Source organism: Gymnodraco acuticeps, unplaced genomic scaffold, assembly GCF_902827175.1.
Source record: "Gymnodraco acuticeps unplaced genomic scaffold, fGymAcu1.1, whole genome shotgun sequence".
In the NCBI taxonomy this organism is placed as follows: Eukaryota; Metazoa; Chordata; class Actinopteri; order Perciformes; family Bathydraconidae; genus Gymnodraco; species Gymnodraco acuticeps.
This window is the reverse complement of record NW_022990082.1, coordinates 408,084-424,164: the sequence shown is the minus strand read 5'-3', so window position 1 is coordinate 424,164 and position 16,081 is coordinate 408,084. Positions and strand designations below refer to the sequence as shown.

The window sequence follows — 16,081 nt, the reverse complement described above, 5'->3', positions numbered from 1 at the left end:
TTACCACATGAATAACTTTGAACAAATGTCATTACCGTTACATGTATTGCATTGTATACAGCCAACATTTCACTCTAGAATAAAGCCCCAAACTGCCACGGCGACATCACGCAACCTGTCTTCTCAGTCTGTCTCAACCTGCTCGTTTCAGGCCATAGTGGTGTAGGCACAAACATACAGGAATATCAAACTGTATTCAGCCTCACCGCCAAATTGATGGGTGGTGTCTTGGACCTGCCCACAGCCACTGAAGTCCCCTGCAATTCCCCTGGAGTCTATTGTTGGTAACACAGACGCACACGCATGCGTGCAATGCATGCACATTAGCACACACAAAAACATATGGCGTCCTAGTTTAACCTCTTGCTGGAATTTACTTGAATGAACTATAGTTTTCTTCCATAATAGTACCTAGGAAGTGGTTTAGAGAGTAGCATCAGGAAAACATTTACTGTAATTAATATAATCTGAAACATTGAAATGAATAAAAAATGCCATCAACCTTGCCTGCTGCCTGCTTCTTAGAAGCATTCCAAACACTTTCCCAGCACTTGGGCGTCTTCATGTACCGTGCTCTTCTTGTACCCTCTCCGCGCCCACACGTTTAAAAAACGGGTTCAACAAGTATGCAAAGCCCAAAAAGATGCATCTGGTTATTGAGCAAAGACAGTCAGGGTTACTGTGAAGTCTTTAAACCACGAGCCACAAGATAGCAGGACACGACAGGCGAGATTAGAATCAACAAGATGTTGGCAAGGAGGGGGGTGAGTAGACTGTGAAAAAAGATGTCATGAGATTGACCATGGTGAAAGTGGCAGGGAAAAATTGAAATCAATCATCAAGTTGTCCAGCATAGATCCCAAAGTTACTTAAGCTTAAGTTTTGAATTATAATGCTGCATAGATTTGGCATGAGTGAGTTTAGTGAAAGTGAAATTCAGTTGTAGCAAGATGTGGTGCATGTTCTTCCCTTTAATAAGAAGAGGTGTCACTTACTGTGGTTTCTCAAAAAACTATTACTCAACACCAACCTGTACTATGTCAGTAATAAACATGGTCGCTCTGCCACATTAGCAAACATCTGATGCAGTGTTTTGGGGTGAAATTACTCTACCACCACAAAAACAGCCGTACAGGATACGTAACTGTCAATGAGCATCTTTTTAAAGATAGAAGCACTAGTGCCATTTAATCACAACAGTAGATCAAAACATTTAAGAATATTCTGCCATAACAGGATGGACTTATAGGCACAATGAATACCCCTAGTTAGGAAGTTATTCTGATGTGGATGAAAACTTTATGACAACAACTATTTCTATGAGCAGTATTCTGTGTCGCACCTTATACTCAGCACTGACCTATTTGCCGATCCCTCCTTTATCTGCAAGTGGGTCAAGAACTCTGAACTCTATCAAGCCCCATCTCTCTCACTCTCTTTCACACACAACACGCTATGGTATTTATTTCCTCTGCTCACTTCTCTTCTCCTCTCAGTCTAAAGACACAGTGTGTGTGTGTGTGTGTGTGTGTGTGTGTGTGTGTGTGTGTGTGTGTGTGTGTGTGTGTGTGTGTGTGTGTGTGTGTGTGTGGTGTGTGTGTGTGTTGTGTGTGTGTGTGTGTGTGTGTGTGTGTGTGTGTGTGTGTGTGTGTGTGTGTGTGTGTGTGTGTGTGTGTGTGTGTGCTGGGCCCTATCTGCCTCCCCTGCCTGCTGGCCAGCTCTGCTGCCTCCGTCTCTGGGCAGGGCTGGAGCTTTACCAGACAGGAAACTTGCAAGTGGCCCTAGTCGTACAGGCAAGCCCTTGCCTGATCCTACACTAACAGACACCTAACCCCCCCCCCCACTCCCCCCGCCCCGAAAGCACCACCACCACTTCAGCCCCCCTTCATTTTCAGCCCACAACTCGGCTCTGCTGCATCCCTTGCTCTCATTGGCTTGACAGCTGCTCACTCACCACACCTCCTTGTCGGGATAGGCTGGCAGCTGTTCTCTTTCCTGGATAGCCATGGGCAAGGCACTCTGGGATATAGAGTTCTGAAATCTCATTCGACCTGCTTTACAGCCCCTGCTGTGGACTACGAGTCCCAGCACTCTCTGCCCCCACCACCCCCACTATCTCCAAACCTGCTCTAACGTAAGCACTCAGGGCTGAATTATACACTACAGTATGTTGCTAGCAGGCTGCCAGGTATTAAAGTACAGACCAGCCATCAAACGGGGCCGAGCTTCGTATGAAAAATAATAATATTCAACTGTCAGAGCAGCAACATCAGAGGTGGATTCCTTTATTGACTCACACTCTAGTGACATTTCAAAACTGCTGACCTAAATGATGACTTATTCCTATTACAAACAGCCTAATGCCACTACAACATGCCCTGCGCACACAGCACACAACTTGTCCAGCACTGAGCATTTCAATCGCCACTGTCCCGAAAAGTTGTTGTTATAGCTTATACCTTGTCCAATACAATTATTTTTTGTTTCTCCTAACCCTCGTCCAGTACCCCCCACCTTCTCTCTCTCTCTCTCTCTCTCTCTCTCTCTCTCTCTCTCTCGCCCCCATCCCCCTCCTCCTCCTCTAAGTGCTTCCACCTGCCTGAAAAGTTAATGCCTTGAACACATCCTATAAACTTTATCTGTAGATTCCCCAGAGGTAAAGAGCAATACAGAGGAAGTACTTTAGCAGGATTTAAAAAAAGAGGAACCTTGACTAGGGACTACTGCTGCGACCCACCTCTCCTCTCCGGCCAACCCCCCCACCCTGCTCTCCTTTCTGTCCCCCTCCCTCATTCCTCCCTCTCTCCTCTCCTCCTCTGCCCTGCTCCCCCCTGGCCGCCAGGCCCGGGGCAGACAGCACAGGGATGGCAGGGTGTCTTTAGCTCACCTGCGATGGCCGTGGTGAAGCTTGTTGTGGGTTAGCTCAGCCCTCTCCTCTCCTCCTCTCCCTCTCACTGTTGTGCAGCTTAAAGCCCCGTATGCGCTAACCAAGCAGCAGCAGATCAACTCAATTCCCTTCCTGGTTTCTGGAGGGCAAAGAGGTCCCTCCCTTTCTCTCTCTCTCTCTCACTCACTCTCACTCCCTCTCTCTTAAAGAAACAGCATTCCCCCTCCGTCTCCTCTCCCTCCTCCCTATGTAAAGCAAAAGTAAAGTGGAAATGTATTTGCGCTCAAAAGTGGACAGTTTTTCAAGTCATAAACTCAACCAGAGATGACACAAATCTTTAACCCATGCCTTCCCTCTCTGTGGTTTTACAGTGAATGTAAGCCACTGTGTGCATCTTTGGACACTCATATTTTTGTTTAACAGTTGTAGCTTGTGTCAATTCTTCTCAACCGTTTAATCTCTCACTGCTCCTTTCCTTTTCAATGCGAGTAGAGTCGCACCCACCCATCTTATTGCCTGAGGTCATGGTGTCCCACCCCAAAAGCAAGCCATGGCACATTCCAGCACATACAGTAGGGGCTGCCAGCACCCCCTTCATGTACTTTCTGGCTCAGCCTGGTCTCTGTATACAATACCTGCCAAGCTTGAACAGGTGAGGCATCAGAGAAGACATTAGTTAGTCGGAAAATGACATATTCACTATGGGAAATCGTTCCCATGGAAAAATGTACAGCAACTGCACTTGAGCCACCCACCCCCTCAGTAAACGCAAGCCAGCCATTGTACCATGGATTGAGCACAAGATGTATTCAATTGATTCTGTTGTCCCAACACACCTCTGAAAACCATTTAATGCACACAATTACTATATTATTACATGTCACTTGTTAGACGCTTTTATCCAAAGCGACTAACATACTCAATACAGTGGACAATCCCCACAGGAGCAATTTGAGGTGAAGTGTCTTCAGGGACACAACGACATGCTGACTGCAGTGGGGTTTGAACCTGTGACCCCCTGCTCCGAACACCTACGGACAACCCACTACGCCACACACCTCCCTATATAAAACGTACTTTTTACAATGATAATGTGTTTGAACTGTTTCTCTTTGGCTTCAGTCTCAGAGGGGACATGTCCCAAAGTGCAGCATAACCATGCAGGGGTGACAGGGGCTTTTGGAAGGGTGAGGTAGTGACACACCCTCTGCCTAGAGGGCACTATAGTCACTGTCTCTGCTTAAGCACAGGGAGTCACAGCTTTCAAACGTCAGAGCCGCACATAAATTGCTGTATTTGGACGTTTGGTGCCATCACTTGCTATAATTTGCAAAGCTAAGTGAAGAGGATGGAATTGGATAAGTTACATCCTAAGTCACATGAAGACAGCAGGACATACACTTCGACATAAAAGCACAATATTTACAAAAGTTGCCCTCTATTCAGTTTTGGCCTAACTACCAATACTCAAAATTAGTTTAGCCTTTTGGAGTCTAAAATGATGCCAGACATTTGTATCTTTCAGTCAAATACAAACGGCTCCCGTTTAAATCCAGACACCCCACGTCAAATGTGTGTTTGACCTTACTGTCTGAATGATGGTTTTTAATACAACTAGCTAAAAGAAGGAAGCCGTTGACAAGAATCCCCATATTCAGATCACTGTTTGTCTGATGACTGAAACAGTTATTAGTCAGTGGTGGAAAGTAACGAAGTACATTTATTGAATTACAATTTTGATGGGATTGTACTTTACTTGAGATTTCCAATCTTCAATTACAAGACAATAACGAGAGCAATTGTTGTTAACCACATTTAGCTGATAACTTTATTTTCTAGTATCTTTGCATGTTCAGATTGAAAATACAAAATTTAGCATTACAGTACAAGTAGCTATAAGCTAACGTAAGCTTAACTTTTCCATGCAGCCATTCTATGATAAACTGAGTTGGCGCCAAAGAAAAAAACATATTTTAAAATATATACATGTAATGGAAACAGAAACATTAAAAGCATTAGTTACCTTAAGAAAGTCAGAAATGGTCGTCCTCCGTCCTTCATACTTTACTCAAAGCTAGCTAACTGGTACTAGCAGTAAACTTAGCTAACGAGTGAAGATGCTGCTATGGTTACCTGGCTGCACTTTGCATGCTGATACCTCGAACCGATTCCATTGATTTTTAGCCAATCAGAAACGAGATAACATTTTAGATGAATACAATCAAAGTAAATTAATCTGAATATAATACAAATGTAACAATTAAGCAATTAATATATTATCTATAATAACATTTGCTGTTAAAACCTTCTTCTGACTCAAGAGCAAAGCTGTAGTAGAGAAACGTTTTTATATTAATGCATCGGAATGTATTAAATTACTCAAAAAGTGCTGAAAAAAAACATGACCCCTTTTGTGGATACAGTCCTGACAACCATCAGTTCTTTTTATCAAAATCATGAATCAAGCTAAATATTACAGAATAAAACATCCATATGAAGGTGACATTAAAAATGTAGTTAGCAAATGTGTAACTATTATATGTGTTTCTTCATGATTATCTGTGCAGTAATTATTGCTTTGTTGAAAGGGGATGCACATGTTTTAGAGTTACAATTCCTGGTAAATCTATCATAGACTTAGCTACATGGAAATGTCTGAGTGAATATAAAAAGCTGTCATAAATGAAAAACAACTTTCAGTACATTCACAAATAAGTTTTATTTTAATCTTTTTTTATACATTATAACCATATCCAACACGTTTTTATATAATAAAATGACTCTTCTCCTTTGTCATTTACATAAATCAAAATGTTGTATATTAAGACTGTAAAATAGTACTCCTTTATTGTGTATAGCTTTGTACACATACAAGTGACAATGCATTCATGTTTGCTCTGAACAAATGCAAATGTTTGGGGAAATAAGAAAGGGCAGCCATAAGCAGAGAGAATACAAGTGCTCTAGCAAAACGGCAGGCTAGCAAGTAACACCACCACCATGTGACCAACACTGACCTGGGTTAAAGTGTTCAGTCAAACCCTCTGTAGTACTAGAAACATCTGAAGTTCCATTTAAACTTTGGGTTTTATTTTCACCCCAATTCATTGGGTTAAATCACAGGGAAAAGGTTTTCAAATGTATTTCATCGCACATATTTTCCCAAAAGCATGCCTCAAGGCTGGAGTAAGAGAAAGTTTGGAGCGCCACACGTAGCAGTACAGTGAAAACATAACCAAATACACTTCAGGGGAAAGTACAGACCCAACGTCAAAGAGGAAAAAAAAGTCCAAATCCATCAACATGATTGAAATTGCATATTGACATTGCAGAGAATCAGGCTTTTGATAAAACCACCAGATAATCAACCCCCATCATGATCTTGGGAAATCAAATACACATACGGTATTAGAAAGATAACAAACCATGCTATATTATCCCATGAATACATTTTGTTTTCTCAATGTCAATAACGACATTATGGCATATATCAGGCCTCCACAGCATAAAGCCTCCTCCGGCGTGAGAGAGTCAGTGTGGGAGGAGCATGTATGTTAAGGAAACAATCTGTGTGTAGTTCACTGAAGGAAACAAATCAAAACATTCAAAGGACAGTGATATGATGTTCTTGAATGTGCATACGGAAAGAAAAAAAAACTGATCAGCCATGGAAAAACTTTTAGTCATGAATTCTCTCTTTGGTTTGTGATAGTTTTCAAAGGGATCTTTTGAGTCAACAGTCATTTAGTGAAAATGACTGTATGCGTCGATTTGTCCTGCACTCGCTAACACATTTTATTTATTACAAATTGGTAATCGCAAGGTCTCTGTCAAACTTCTATATACTAAAAACGTTCTCTGCAAAGGGACTTTAAATCAGCATAGCAGCATTTACGTTCAATAAAAGTAGGTGACATGTTTGGATCTCTTTGTTTTGAAATCTCTACAGCAGGATATTTATTAAAATACAACTCCCACAAGCCACCAACTGTTGCCATAGAAAATATTAATACAGAATATTCAACAATACAAAATAAGTTTGTCAATCGATGCAAATTCAGATGACACAATGGCAGCCACTCAATGCTTTAAATCCTCTGTAGCAGTGTTGAAAAGTGAGCTGTGGCTACCCTTTGACACTGGCATGGTGAAGCCGTGGTGTTACAGTACAATGACTCAACGGGCCCTGCTGCTGGTTAGGAAATAAATGGGAGGGGCAAAACCATTTCTCCCAAGAGCAAGAGGGGAAAAGTGCCAATGTGAGTGATGGCTTGTGTACGAGTATGTGTATGCAAGCAAGACCCCAGGGAGTGTCAGGCAGTGGGGGGCCGGGTCACTCAGTGCCGCGGGTGGGGGTACTGGGCTGGTTGAGGCCCAGGGTTTTGCACATCCAACCGGCAAAGTCCACTTCCTCCACTTCTGAGCGTTTTATGAACGTGTGACTCTGAACAAGGAAAAGCAAATGAAAACGATTGTCACAAAAAATAACTGGGGAATGACACAATGAGATAAAGAGAAACTCCAATTCAGGTACCCACCGTCAACATCTTCAGATCGGCCCTGTCAGCTGGGTTTTTGATCAAACTGCGGAAACAAAAAACAATACTTACATGAGTGACTGTATACTGGTTTCTGTAAATGAAGGATTAAGTAGGATTTTTTTTAAACACTAGACTAGTTTCCACCATGTGCATAACAACAAATAAGCGTTATAGTCTAAACTCATTTCTGTCTTTGTGTCACATGGCATTCAAAACACAAGGAGGCAAGACATTTAAGCTCTCAACAATGTCTATTTCCATTATGTTTGCCCAAAAGCAAATACAAGACTGTGCTTTTTTTCTGTTCACTCTATAAATGTCATTGTCGATGCTCACCATTTTGTCACAAAGTCTTGGAAGTCATTGGTGAAGACCCCAAGTGGCAGTTTAGGTGGCGGCTGAGCAGAAACAACAACAAAAAAAAAAGATTAAAAAAACAATACAATTTGTGTAAATATACAATGGGATTTTGTGTAAAGAGAGATGAAAATGCGTGCTTATCAGTGCTTCCTCCCACCTCATTCACAATGTAGTCCAAAAGTTCAAAGATGGCCATGGCTGGTCTACTGTCCATCCCATGTCCTGTGGAGAAGTTGCAAAACATGGAAAAAATTAGAATACATTCTCTCAAACAAATACATTTCGGCCATAAAATAAACAAGTTATTTTATTCAAGTATATTTAAAAGCGTTATCCTGAAACATGAATGTAAGAATGCTGACAATGCTTAGCTTGTTTATATGTAAATGCAAGTTTGGAAATGTTTTTTGTGCTTCTTACCGCTCACAGGCCTGCCTGGGGGTCTGGGCCTCTGCATGTTGGTGTGAGGCTCTCCGTCGGCCCTGTCCATAATGGCCCGTCCGAAGATGTTCTCCAGCTCTTTGGCGTCTGGTGGGGGGATGGGGTAGCGGCCAATTGCCAGCTCCACCAGGGACAGACCCATGCTCCACACGTCAGACTGCACCGAGTAGTGTGTGCCCTGCAGTCTCTCCGGCTGTTGAGAAACACACAATCTACGTCAGAGTGGAGCGGGTAGAGCCAAGACACCAGGCAGGAGAGAGGGTAGGGCAGAGGGCTGGATGGTAAAAACACAGGAAGTGGCAGGGTTGGATAATGGGAGGGGGGCGTTATGGCAAGAAGAGTTGGGTGTGGTGAGGGCAAGAGGACAGAGGATGGTTGGGTTTGGCAGGAAAGGAAAAGTAGCATTGGACCGCTTAAGGAAGTAGGATGAGTAAAGACAGGTGTGTGTTGGGATTTACGATCAAAGGTCTCTACAGCACTGGTGTTTCGTGGGTACAGGATGACAGGCAGCCTTCGGCACTGCACCTACCAGGTGTCTAAGAGAAAGAGGGGGAAAGAAGGACAAGAAAGAGCGAGCACAGTTGCATCGCTCATTGCCAAAGAACCCTTTCCTGGGCACAGCCCTCAGTTCTTGGCAGGGGAGTGAGGGAGGGCCAGGGGAAGGGAAGGCAGAGGGCGGGGCCTTGAGAACAAGAGCAATGTGAGAAAAGAGGAGAAGGAAAGTGGGGATAGGGCCAGGGGAAAAGGGGTGGGGGCGCAGGCGTGTGGAGCTGACTCACCGACATGTAGGAACGTGTTCCAACAAAGGAGTTGGCCATGGAATCTATGAGCTGGCCGCTCACACCAAAGTCGCACAGCTTGATCTCCCCGCGAGAGTTGACCAGGATGTTGGAGGGCTTGACATCTATGTGGCAGAGGGGACGTGAAGTGTACGTTAAATTTAAAATAATGAAGAAGTGTCTTCATACACATCTAATTTGTTGTCCATACTCGACGTAGTGCTAAAATGTTCAATCAAGATGAGAGGGGAGTGTTTACAAGGTATAGGTATATGTAGGGTAAATCATTGTATGGGTATACAGTATTTGACTGTCTATTCCATATGTTTCCATGCGAGTATATGCTAACATTAGGTCTGAAAATCTCCAGGATGGTAAGAAAGTTCATAACATAAGCATTTTCAGTAGATTGAAAAATAACTATAAATATTTTTGCCACATATTGTGAATTAAGAAACAAATATTTAGACCACAGCTACTGTCTGCCATGAGGCATGTGGATCGCCTGCACAGCATGCAAGCTTTATCTGCGGTGCCGTGTTGATCGAGCAGAGGAGAGAACAGTAACATCTCAAGCTGAGCCCGTTATAAACAAGACCCGGTCCTCCACTTATACTGCTCATCGTTGAAAAACATCCTGCGAAATAATGGGGTAAGACTGAGCCCTGCAATCTGTCCTCTGTGGTGTGACACCCCCCACCTACCAAGGACATGTGAAGAGTGTCTCAGAAAGAAGTGGCATGAAAGAGCGGGAGAAGGATGGAGGGAGACACGGAGGGAGGGGTCAGCAGGGCGCGGCTGCTGTATAATCACATCTGAGAGGCTGTAATTACCGCCTGAGCTCACAGACAACTGTCCTAGTACCACCGACCCTGCAGCACAGTGAGACTGCACTATGCAGGTCTGAATGTAACAGTGCTTTTCAAAAACACACACGTTGTTGCTCTTTGGTGTGCTATCGAAAACTTGTCTGCCTTACACTCTGCTATGGTTTATTGTTTTGATTAGAATGCAATGATAATGGGTTTCGCCAAGGATTGTTGCTTCAAATTTATATGATCAGGAACTTGTGATGTTGTGAAACAAAAGCTTGCCTTGTGGTGCTCGTTCTAAATGTGTTGATGCAGGAAAAAAGCATGAAGACAATTCATTTAAAATAATTGAATGAAAAAAGGACAGGGACAATTGTAGGGTATTAACTTACAACACAATGTTCATAGACATTCAGCAATTATACCTAAGAGAGCAGCAAGGCTTAAACAGGGTCTAAATCTAAACTGGTTGCTTCACAAGCGTTGGTCAAATGTAGCCACCATTAATACAAAGGGGGAAACTCTTTATATTAACCATAACACAACTCCATTAAGCACATCTACAATGTATCCAAATCATAATTTGCGCAATCTGGAAAGAAGGCACAGTTGCCAGAATTAGTAACCTATACAGATGTTCTACAAATGTAATTAGACGCCGAAAAAAATCTAAATTCTATTTTTATTGAACTAAAAAGTGACCACGAAAGGGTATATCCCAATAATAGGAAGAATTAATTAAAAACTGGCTAATTTGCTTTCATCTTTCACCCTGTGGTACCGAATAACTGTTGTGGCAGGTAATCAGAAGTCAATGTGCTCATTAATTGTTGGCATAAAAATCCTACTTAATCCTAATTTAAATGATAAAAAATACAATTAATTAAAATCATTAGCTTAATGGTCTTCCAAGACTACATAATACACAGTGGTAAGCCTGTAGTGAAAAACTATTAGAGTGTAATCCTCAGTTACTGCTATGTCATAAAATATAATTGAGAGTATATCCATCAACATTTTTTGTGATCTTGCTGCCAGGATATCTGAAGTCAAATGCTCTTCAAGTTGAAAAAGGCACCATGGTTTGAGTATTATTCATTCTGAAGGCAATGAGAGACTTTAATATCCACACCATCCCTCATCCTCATAACTCAGAAATAGTGCAATCACTTATTTAATTTTCTAGACTGCACTCTGTAGCTCTTGTTCTGCAGTAATGTGAAAATGTTGCTGCAGGGATTTTGATGGTAATTGTAATTTATTGGGACTAGAGAAGCTCCTTACCTCTGTGCATGATCTGGTGCTTCTCCCGCAGATAGGCTAATCCCCTCAAAACCTGGAGAGGAAAAACTAATTAAACATTTCACTTAAAAGTATACAAGAGCGAAATCGAATGTATATCAAACACATTCAGATATAAGCTTTTCCTACACAGATTTAAAAGAAAATGAACAACATTATTTTTGCCAATCTGTTTAAAGAGCTTAGTTATTTGGAATTTATGAAAACGGTTTTCCGGAGTAAAATACAGTAGTGACTCATGCATGACTCGACGAAACTCAGCTAGTTAAGCAATACCAAAAGGGACACAAGCATAATAAGCAGTGCAATCTGCAAAACCATGTATAGCAAGATTAACAATCTTAATTTATCTTCAAAATGTAAATTGTAACTCATTTCAAAATGATAAACTTGTTGTAAAAATGTTTAACCATACATGGTTGAATTCAACAGAATAAGTGAGATACGTACAGCTATGCTAACTTTTCCCAAGATTTCTTCTGGGACTCTTCTGGCTTCCTTCAGGACCTGGTCCAAGGATCCCCCATCCTGTAGAGAAAAGTTGCAGAATTCAAATAAAACATACAAATTGGTTCTAAACAATTAAAGAACTACAAGACAAAATACTGGTATCAATTCTGTGTCCATTGTGAGATGGCCCTGCTAACAGTCTTTGTCTCTCACCATGTGCTCCATACAGATGCTGATCTCCCCATCGCTGTAAAAGGCCCCATAGAAGCCCACGATGTAGGGGGAGTTGCATTCATGCAGCACCTGCAGCTCTCTGATAATCTGATTTCTGATGGCAGGCTTGATTTCCAGGTGGATCAACTAAAGAGGGAAAGGTTGAGAACATAAACTGCTGCTCAGACAGAAACAAAAGGATGCTTTCAGATCATTCACTGATGGCTTAACATTACATTACATGTCACTTGTTAGACGCTTTTATCCAAAGCGACTTACATACTCGATACTGTGGAAAATCCCCACAGGAGTAATTTGGGGTGAAGTGTCTTGCCCAGTGACACAACGACATGCTGACTGCAGTGGGGTTTGAACCTGTAACCCCCTGATCTGAACACCAAAACACAACCCACTGCGCCACACCACACGCCCCCTAATATCTCATGGTAACATATTTCACAGGTGGTGGTGGATAAAATATGACTATAACTCTATGCTGTTTGCCTGTGTGTAGTAATCACAACACATACTATTTGAAATAGTACTACAACAGACAAATAATAATAATAAATGTATTTTGTTAGCGCTTTTACAGGTGCTCAAAGTTGCTTTACAAAGATAGTGAAAAGAAAAGAAAAGAACAACAAATAAATACGGTTAAAGTCAAATTAAAATCAAGCAATACAAAAACAATCACACATTAAAAACAAAGTGAGTCCACGTACACAGAATGTCTTAAAATGTACAGCCACTTATAATCTAAATAATCACAATATAGCAAAGACAAATTCCCATATTTCCAAAAAGTTTCTCAGGATTTGCAAAACTTTTAGGGGGAAGAAAAAAACCTTGCATGTTACTACAAACTTAAGGGCTTAACAATCTCTACTCTCTACAAGATGGTGCTTGCTCGAGGTGCTGCTGCTGCAGTGTCTGTACGGTGTCCCAATAACTGTCTGACTTGTAAACACTACACGTTTTCATTATGACCAAATTAGGGGAGAAAATAGCCTAAGCAGCAGCTGCTTAAAAAAAGCTGTGAAAGCCAAGGAAATACTGCATTTATTAATGCAGATTCACACGTAAATATTTGAGGGATTAAAAATCACAAAGAAAAACTACCAGGATGAAGCCGAAAAAAGAGAAAAAAATTAAACCGATTGCGGAACTGCTTTTTAACTCTCAAACATATCTCTGGTATTTGTTCATTGCAAAATGTTTTGACTTATAATGTTAACGGTATAAATGATTCATCTGTGATAAGCTTGTATTGGTTATATATATATATTGGTTTAGAACATTTAAGAGACACATTTACATTTTAGGCATAGATAGGTCATGTGAAATATATCAGCCTTTCAAAATTCAGATTTATGTTCAGAAAAACTGACCTGTGTTATTGTTGTAAATGTTTTGGTGAATGTGTTATTTTTGTATTCAAACAAGGTGTGTTTTCTCCTACAGAAAGTTAGTGCACTTTACATAAAAGTGGGTGGAGTAAATCAAACCAGCACCAGTCCTGAGACGAAATGATGATCTAAACACGTCTGGAATGTGTTTTGATTTAGCTCCCTTCAACTCTCTCGCTTCCCCTGCAACAACACATTTGACAAATGTTAGTTTCTACCTTCCGGGCCATGACCAAACCCGAGGGTTTGTGGCGGACTTTGTTGACCACTCCTCCGTTCCCGGCGCCCAATTCACATATGGGGTCAAAATCCTCATCCTTCAGCTCCCCAACTTGAGCTTTCTGGGTGAGAAAGGCCTCCAGTCGTTTCCTCTGTTGTTCATCCAGGTCCAACTCACCCAGTTTCTTTTGTAAGGCCTCGAGGTTGGCTCTGTGAGGAGATGGTTCATAGATTAACAAACAGATAAAAGAATAAAAGGATATTTAACTACACTGTCTAAATGGTTGTTTGATGATGTTATGCAGTGCTTGGTGATAACATACATACACAGAGCATTTATAAAACATTCTCTCCTATTCCCCAAACAATAACAATTGAGTTTATTGTGTTATTAAAGTTACAATAATGTTAAACCAGCCTAAAAAACTGCTATAATAAAGAGAAACATACATCAGAAGTTAACCGTTAAGAATCATAAAATACAATAATTATTTTGGTGACATGCTTCTTCATAAAAACATCAGAGTTCATTTGATGTACTAACATGCATTTTCTATTTGGTATAAATGTAAGACTCAAATAAGATTAAATTAAGACAACTTGAACGATTGGGGTTGTATTAAGGCATTCACCTTCATGAATATAATAAGATACAAATAAATGACAGCACACAAACTGTTATCATCACATTGAAACAAATGTGGTATATTGGTCATTGCATGTGTTGTTTTGCACAAAATACAAATTATTTACAAAATGCAATATTGTACAATATTCACAACATTAAAACAGCTGAATTATACCTTCTTGATTTATCTTATAATCACATAAAGTCTACTCACTCAGAAGCAACATCGACGGTGTTGGAGGTGGCCTGTCCCTCCCCGATGGGCGTTATGTTCAGGGGAACGGGTCTTCTTTTAGGAGCCATTTCAACAATTACCCCAAACTACTTTCTCCAATAATGCACAAACCTGCGAAATTTCTATTCTAACGTTGTCCTGCTAAGAAACTCTTGTCTGAAAAAAAGCAACAGGGTCAGCTCTAGGTGGCTAGCTAACGTTAGCAAAGTTAGTTTACTTTCGGTAGCATGCCAGTCAGATATTTGTGTATCTTTTTATCATATCGAGAACAGTCTCGTAAAGTCAGCTCGTTTTACGGTGCACCTATAGCTTCAGGAGTAAAAACATTTATTTGTTTCTGCTTTCTTCTAGGTTATCTACCTGCTGCTACTTGCCATTAGCCACCTAGCTGCTGCTACTAGCTAGCACCAGCTCCAGTAAAAATCGTGCCCTGCGTCTAGAGTCCTAAACGAGCCTCTCGCTTCTCACCGGGCCGCCTCGGGTTCACCGGGACACCGACTCGGCTTCTTCCCTCCGCGGGATCTCAGCTAGAAATTCCTCCCTGTTTCAGTACCAGGCTCTGAAGCGAGAATGGCTTTGGCTCTGTGTGGTGGTGCTTCAATACAGGAAGCAGCAGCTGCAGCATCAGACCTGTGTATGACACCCACAGAGAGGCCATCGAAATATCGCGAGACTTGAGGCCATCTGACAAGTTTGAGTGAGAAATGCAGAAATCTCATGGGAGATGCAACATCTTTGTAATAACAGCTCCAGTATGTTGTTTTTAATGAGATAAAATCACAGTTTAACAATATCTTATCTTCCCCCTTTTTATGTGTTTAAATTGGAGTCTGAAAACAAGCTGCACAGTACATCACTGCCCCCGAGTGGCAATAATGTATTCTGTGGAATGTATTAAAATAGGCTACTCAAATACTTGAGGTTCTTTACCTTTTTCTTTCATTTGAAGCTGCTCTATTCTTCTACTCCACTATGTGTTAAAGTCAATACTGTACTTTTGTTCGTTTATTTGACAGCTTTAGTTTCTAGTTACTTAGCATATTATTGGCTATTACAAAATATGAATCATCTCATAAATAAACATTGAAATATAATAAGATAAAGCAGTTAAAATTAGCAGCCCTTTTTCTAGCTGTGATATACACAGTAATGCATCAATAATCATAGTCCAGTCATTTAACATACATGATTGTAAAAAAGACATTATATACCTTTTAATAACGTAATGTCCTTTTTATGGGACATTTTTACCATTTGGTAGTGCTACTTTTACTTAATTAAAACATGTGAATATTTCTACTGCCACTGCCCAACTGTAACACGAGGGAACCAAATATAATAAATAATTTATGATTGAAGAGTATGCAATGAAAAGAAAAATTACATACTCAAAAGTAAACTGAACCCTTCTAGAATTAATTTCCCTGGCTGAATACAAAATGTAAATGGAGCCACTTAAGGCCGCAGTGGTTGTGAAACATCTTTACGGTTGTGCAATATGTTCCATGTGCTTATCACTGGTTGTGAAATCTGTGCTTCATGTTGTGTTGAAAAGTTAATGAGGATTTTACCGGAGGTATTTCTCCGAACTTAACTTTCAATAAACAATTTGCATTTATGTTGGAGAATAAAAAAAACAATTTCCCGTTTTTGGTTTGGGATCTATAGGATTAATTCCTTCTCTTAAGATTTACGTCGAGGGGCCACATTTCGTCTCGTAGGAAATGGTTGGTATTGGTATACTTCACAATTTAGCTTTATTGACCAAGTTATTAAAAGGCAAACAATAAAAAAGCTACAAGTCT

General features: G+C 40.8%; 1 protein-coding gene across 1 annotated transcript; it reads right to left on the bottom strand.

Moving 5' to 3' along the window:
* Positions 1–5,587: 5,587 nt before the first annotated feature.
* Positions 5,588–14,907, bottom strand: map2k2a (mitogen-activated protein kinase kinase 2a). Its single transcript, XM_034216291.1, has 11 exons — positions 14,256–14,907; positions 13,413–13,623; positions 11,786–11,932; positions 11,573–11,650; positions 11,105–11,156; positions 9,009–9,133; positions 8,209–8,422; positions 7,946–8,010; positions 7,765–7,826; positions 7,426–7,471; positions 5,588–7,331 (listed from the first exon to the last, which is right to left on the bottom strand). Exons 1-11 carry the CDS (start codon positions 14,342–14,344, stop codon positions 7,221–7,223), a joined length of 1,200 nt encoding a protein of 399 aa, XP_034072182.1. The 5' UTR covers positions 14,345–14,907; the 3' UTR covers positions 5,588–7,220.
* Between the last annotated feature and the right edge of the window lie 1,174 nt (positions 14,908–16,081).

Bases quoted from the DNA above. Each gene is read 5' to 3' on its own strand.
- map2k2a (XM_034216291.1), bottom strand. From the start codon at position 14,344: ATGGCTCCTAAAAGAAGACCCGTTCCCCTGAACATAACGCCCATCGGG. The intron at 8,423-9,008 runs GTGAGTCAGCTC...GTTTCTCAACAG, and splicing joins GAACACGTTCCTACATGTCG to CCGGAGAGACTGCAGGGCAC. The intron at 7,472-7,764 runs GTGAGCATCGAC...TTGTTTCCGCAG, and splicing joins CAAGACTTTGTGACAAAATG to TTTGATCAAAAACCCAGCTG.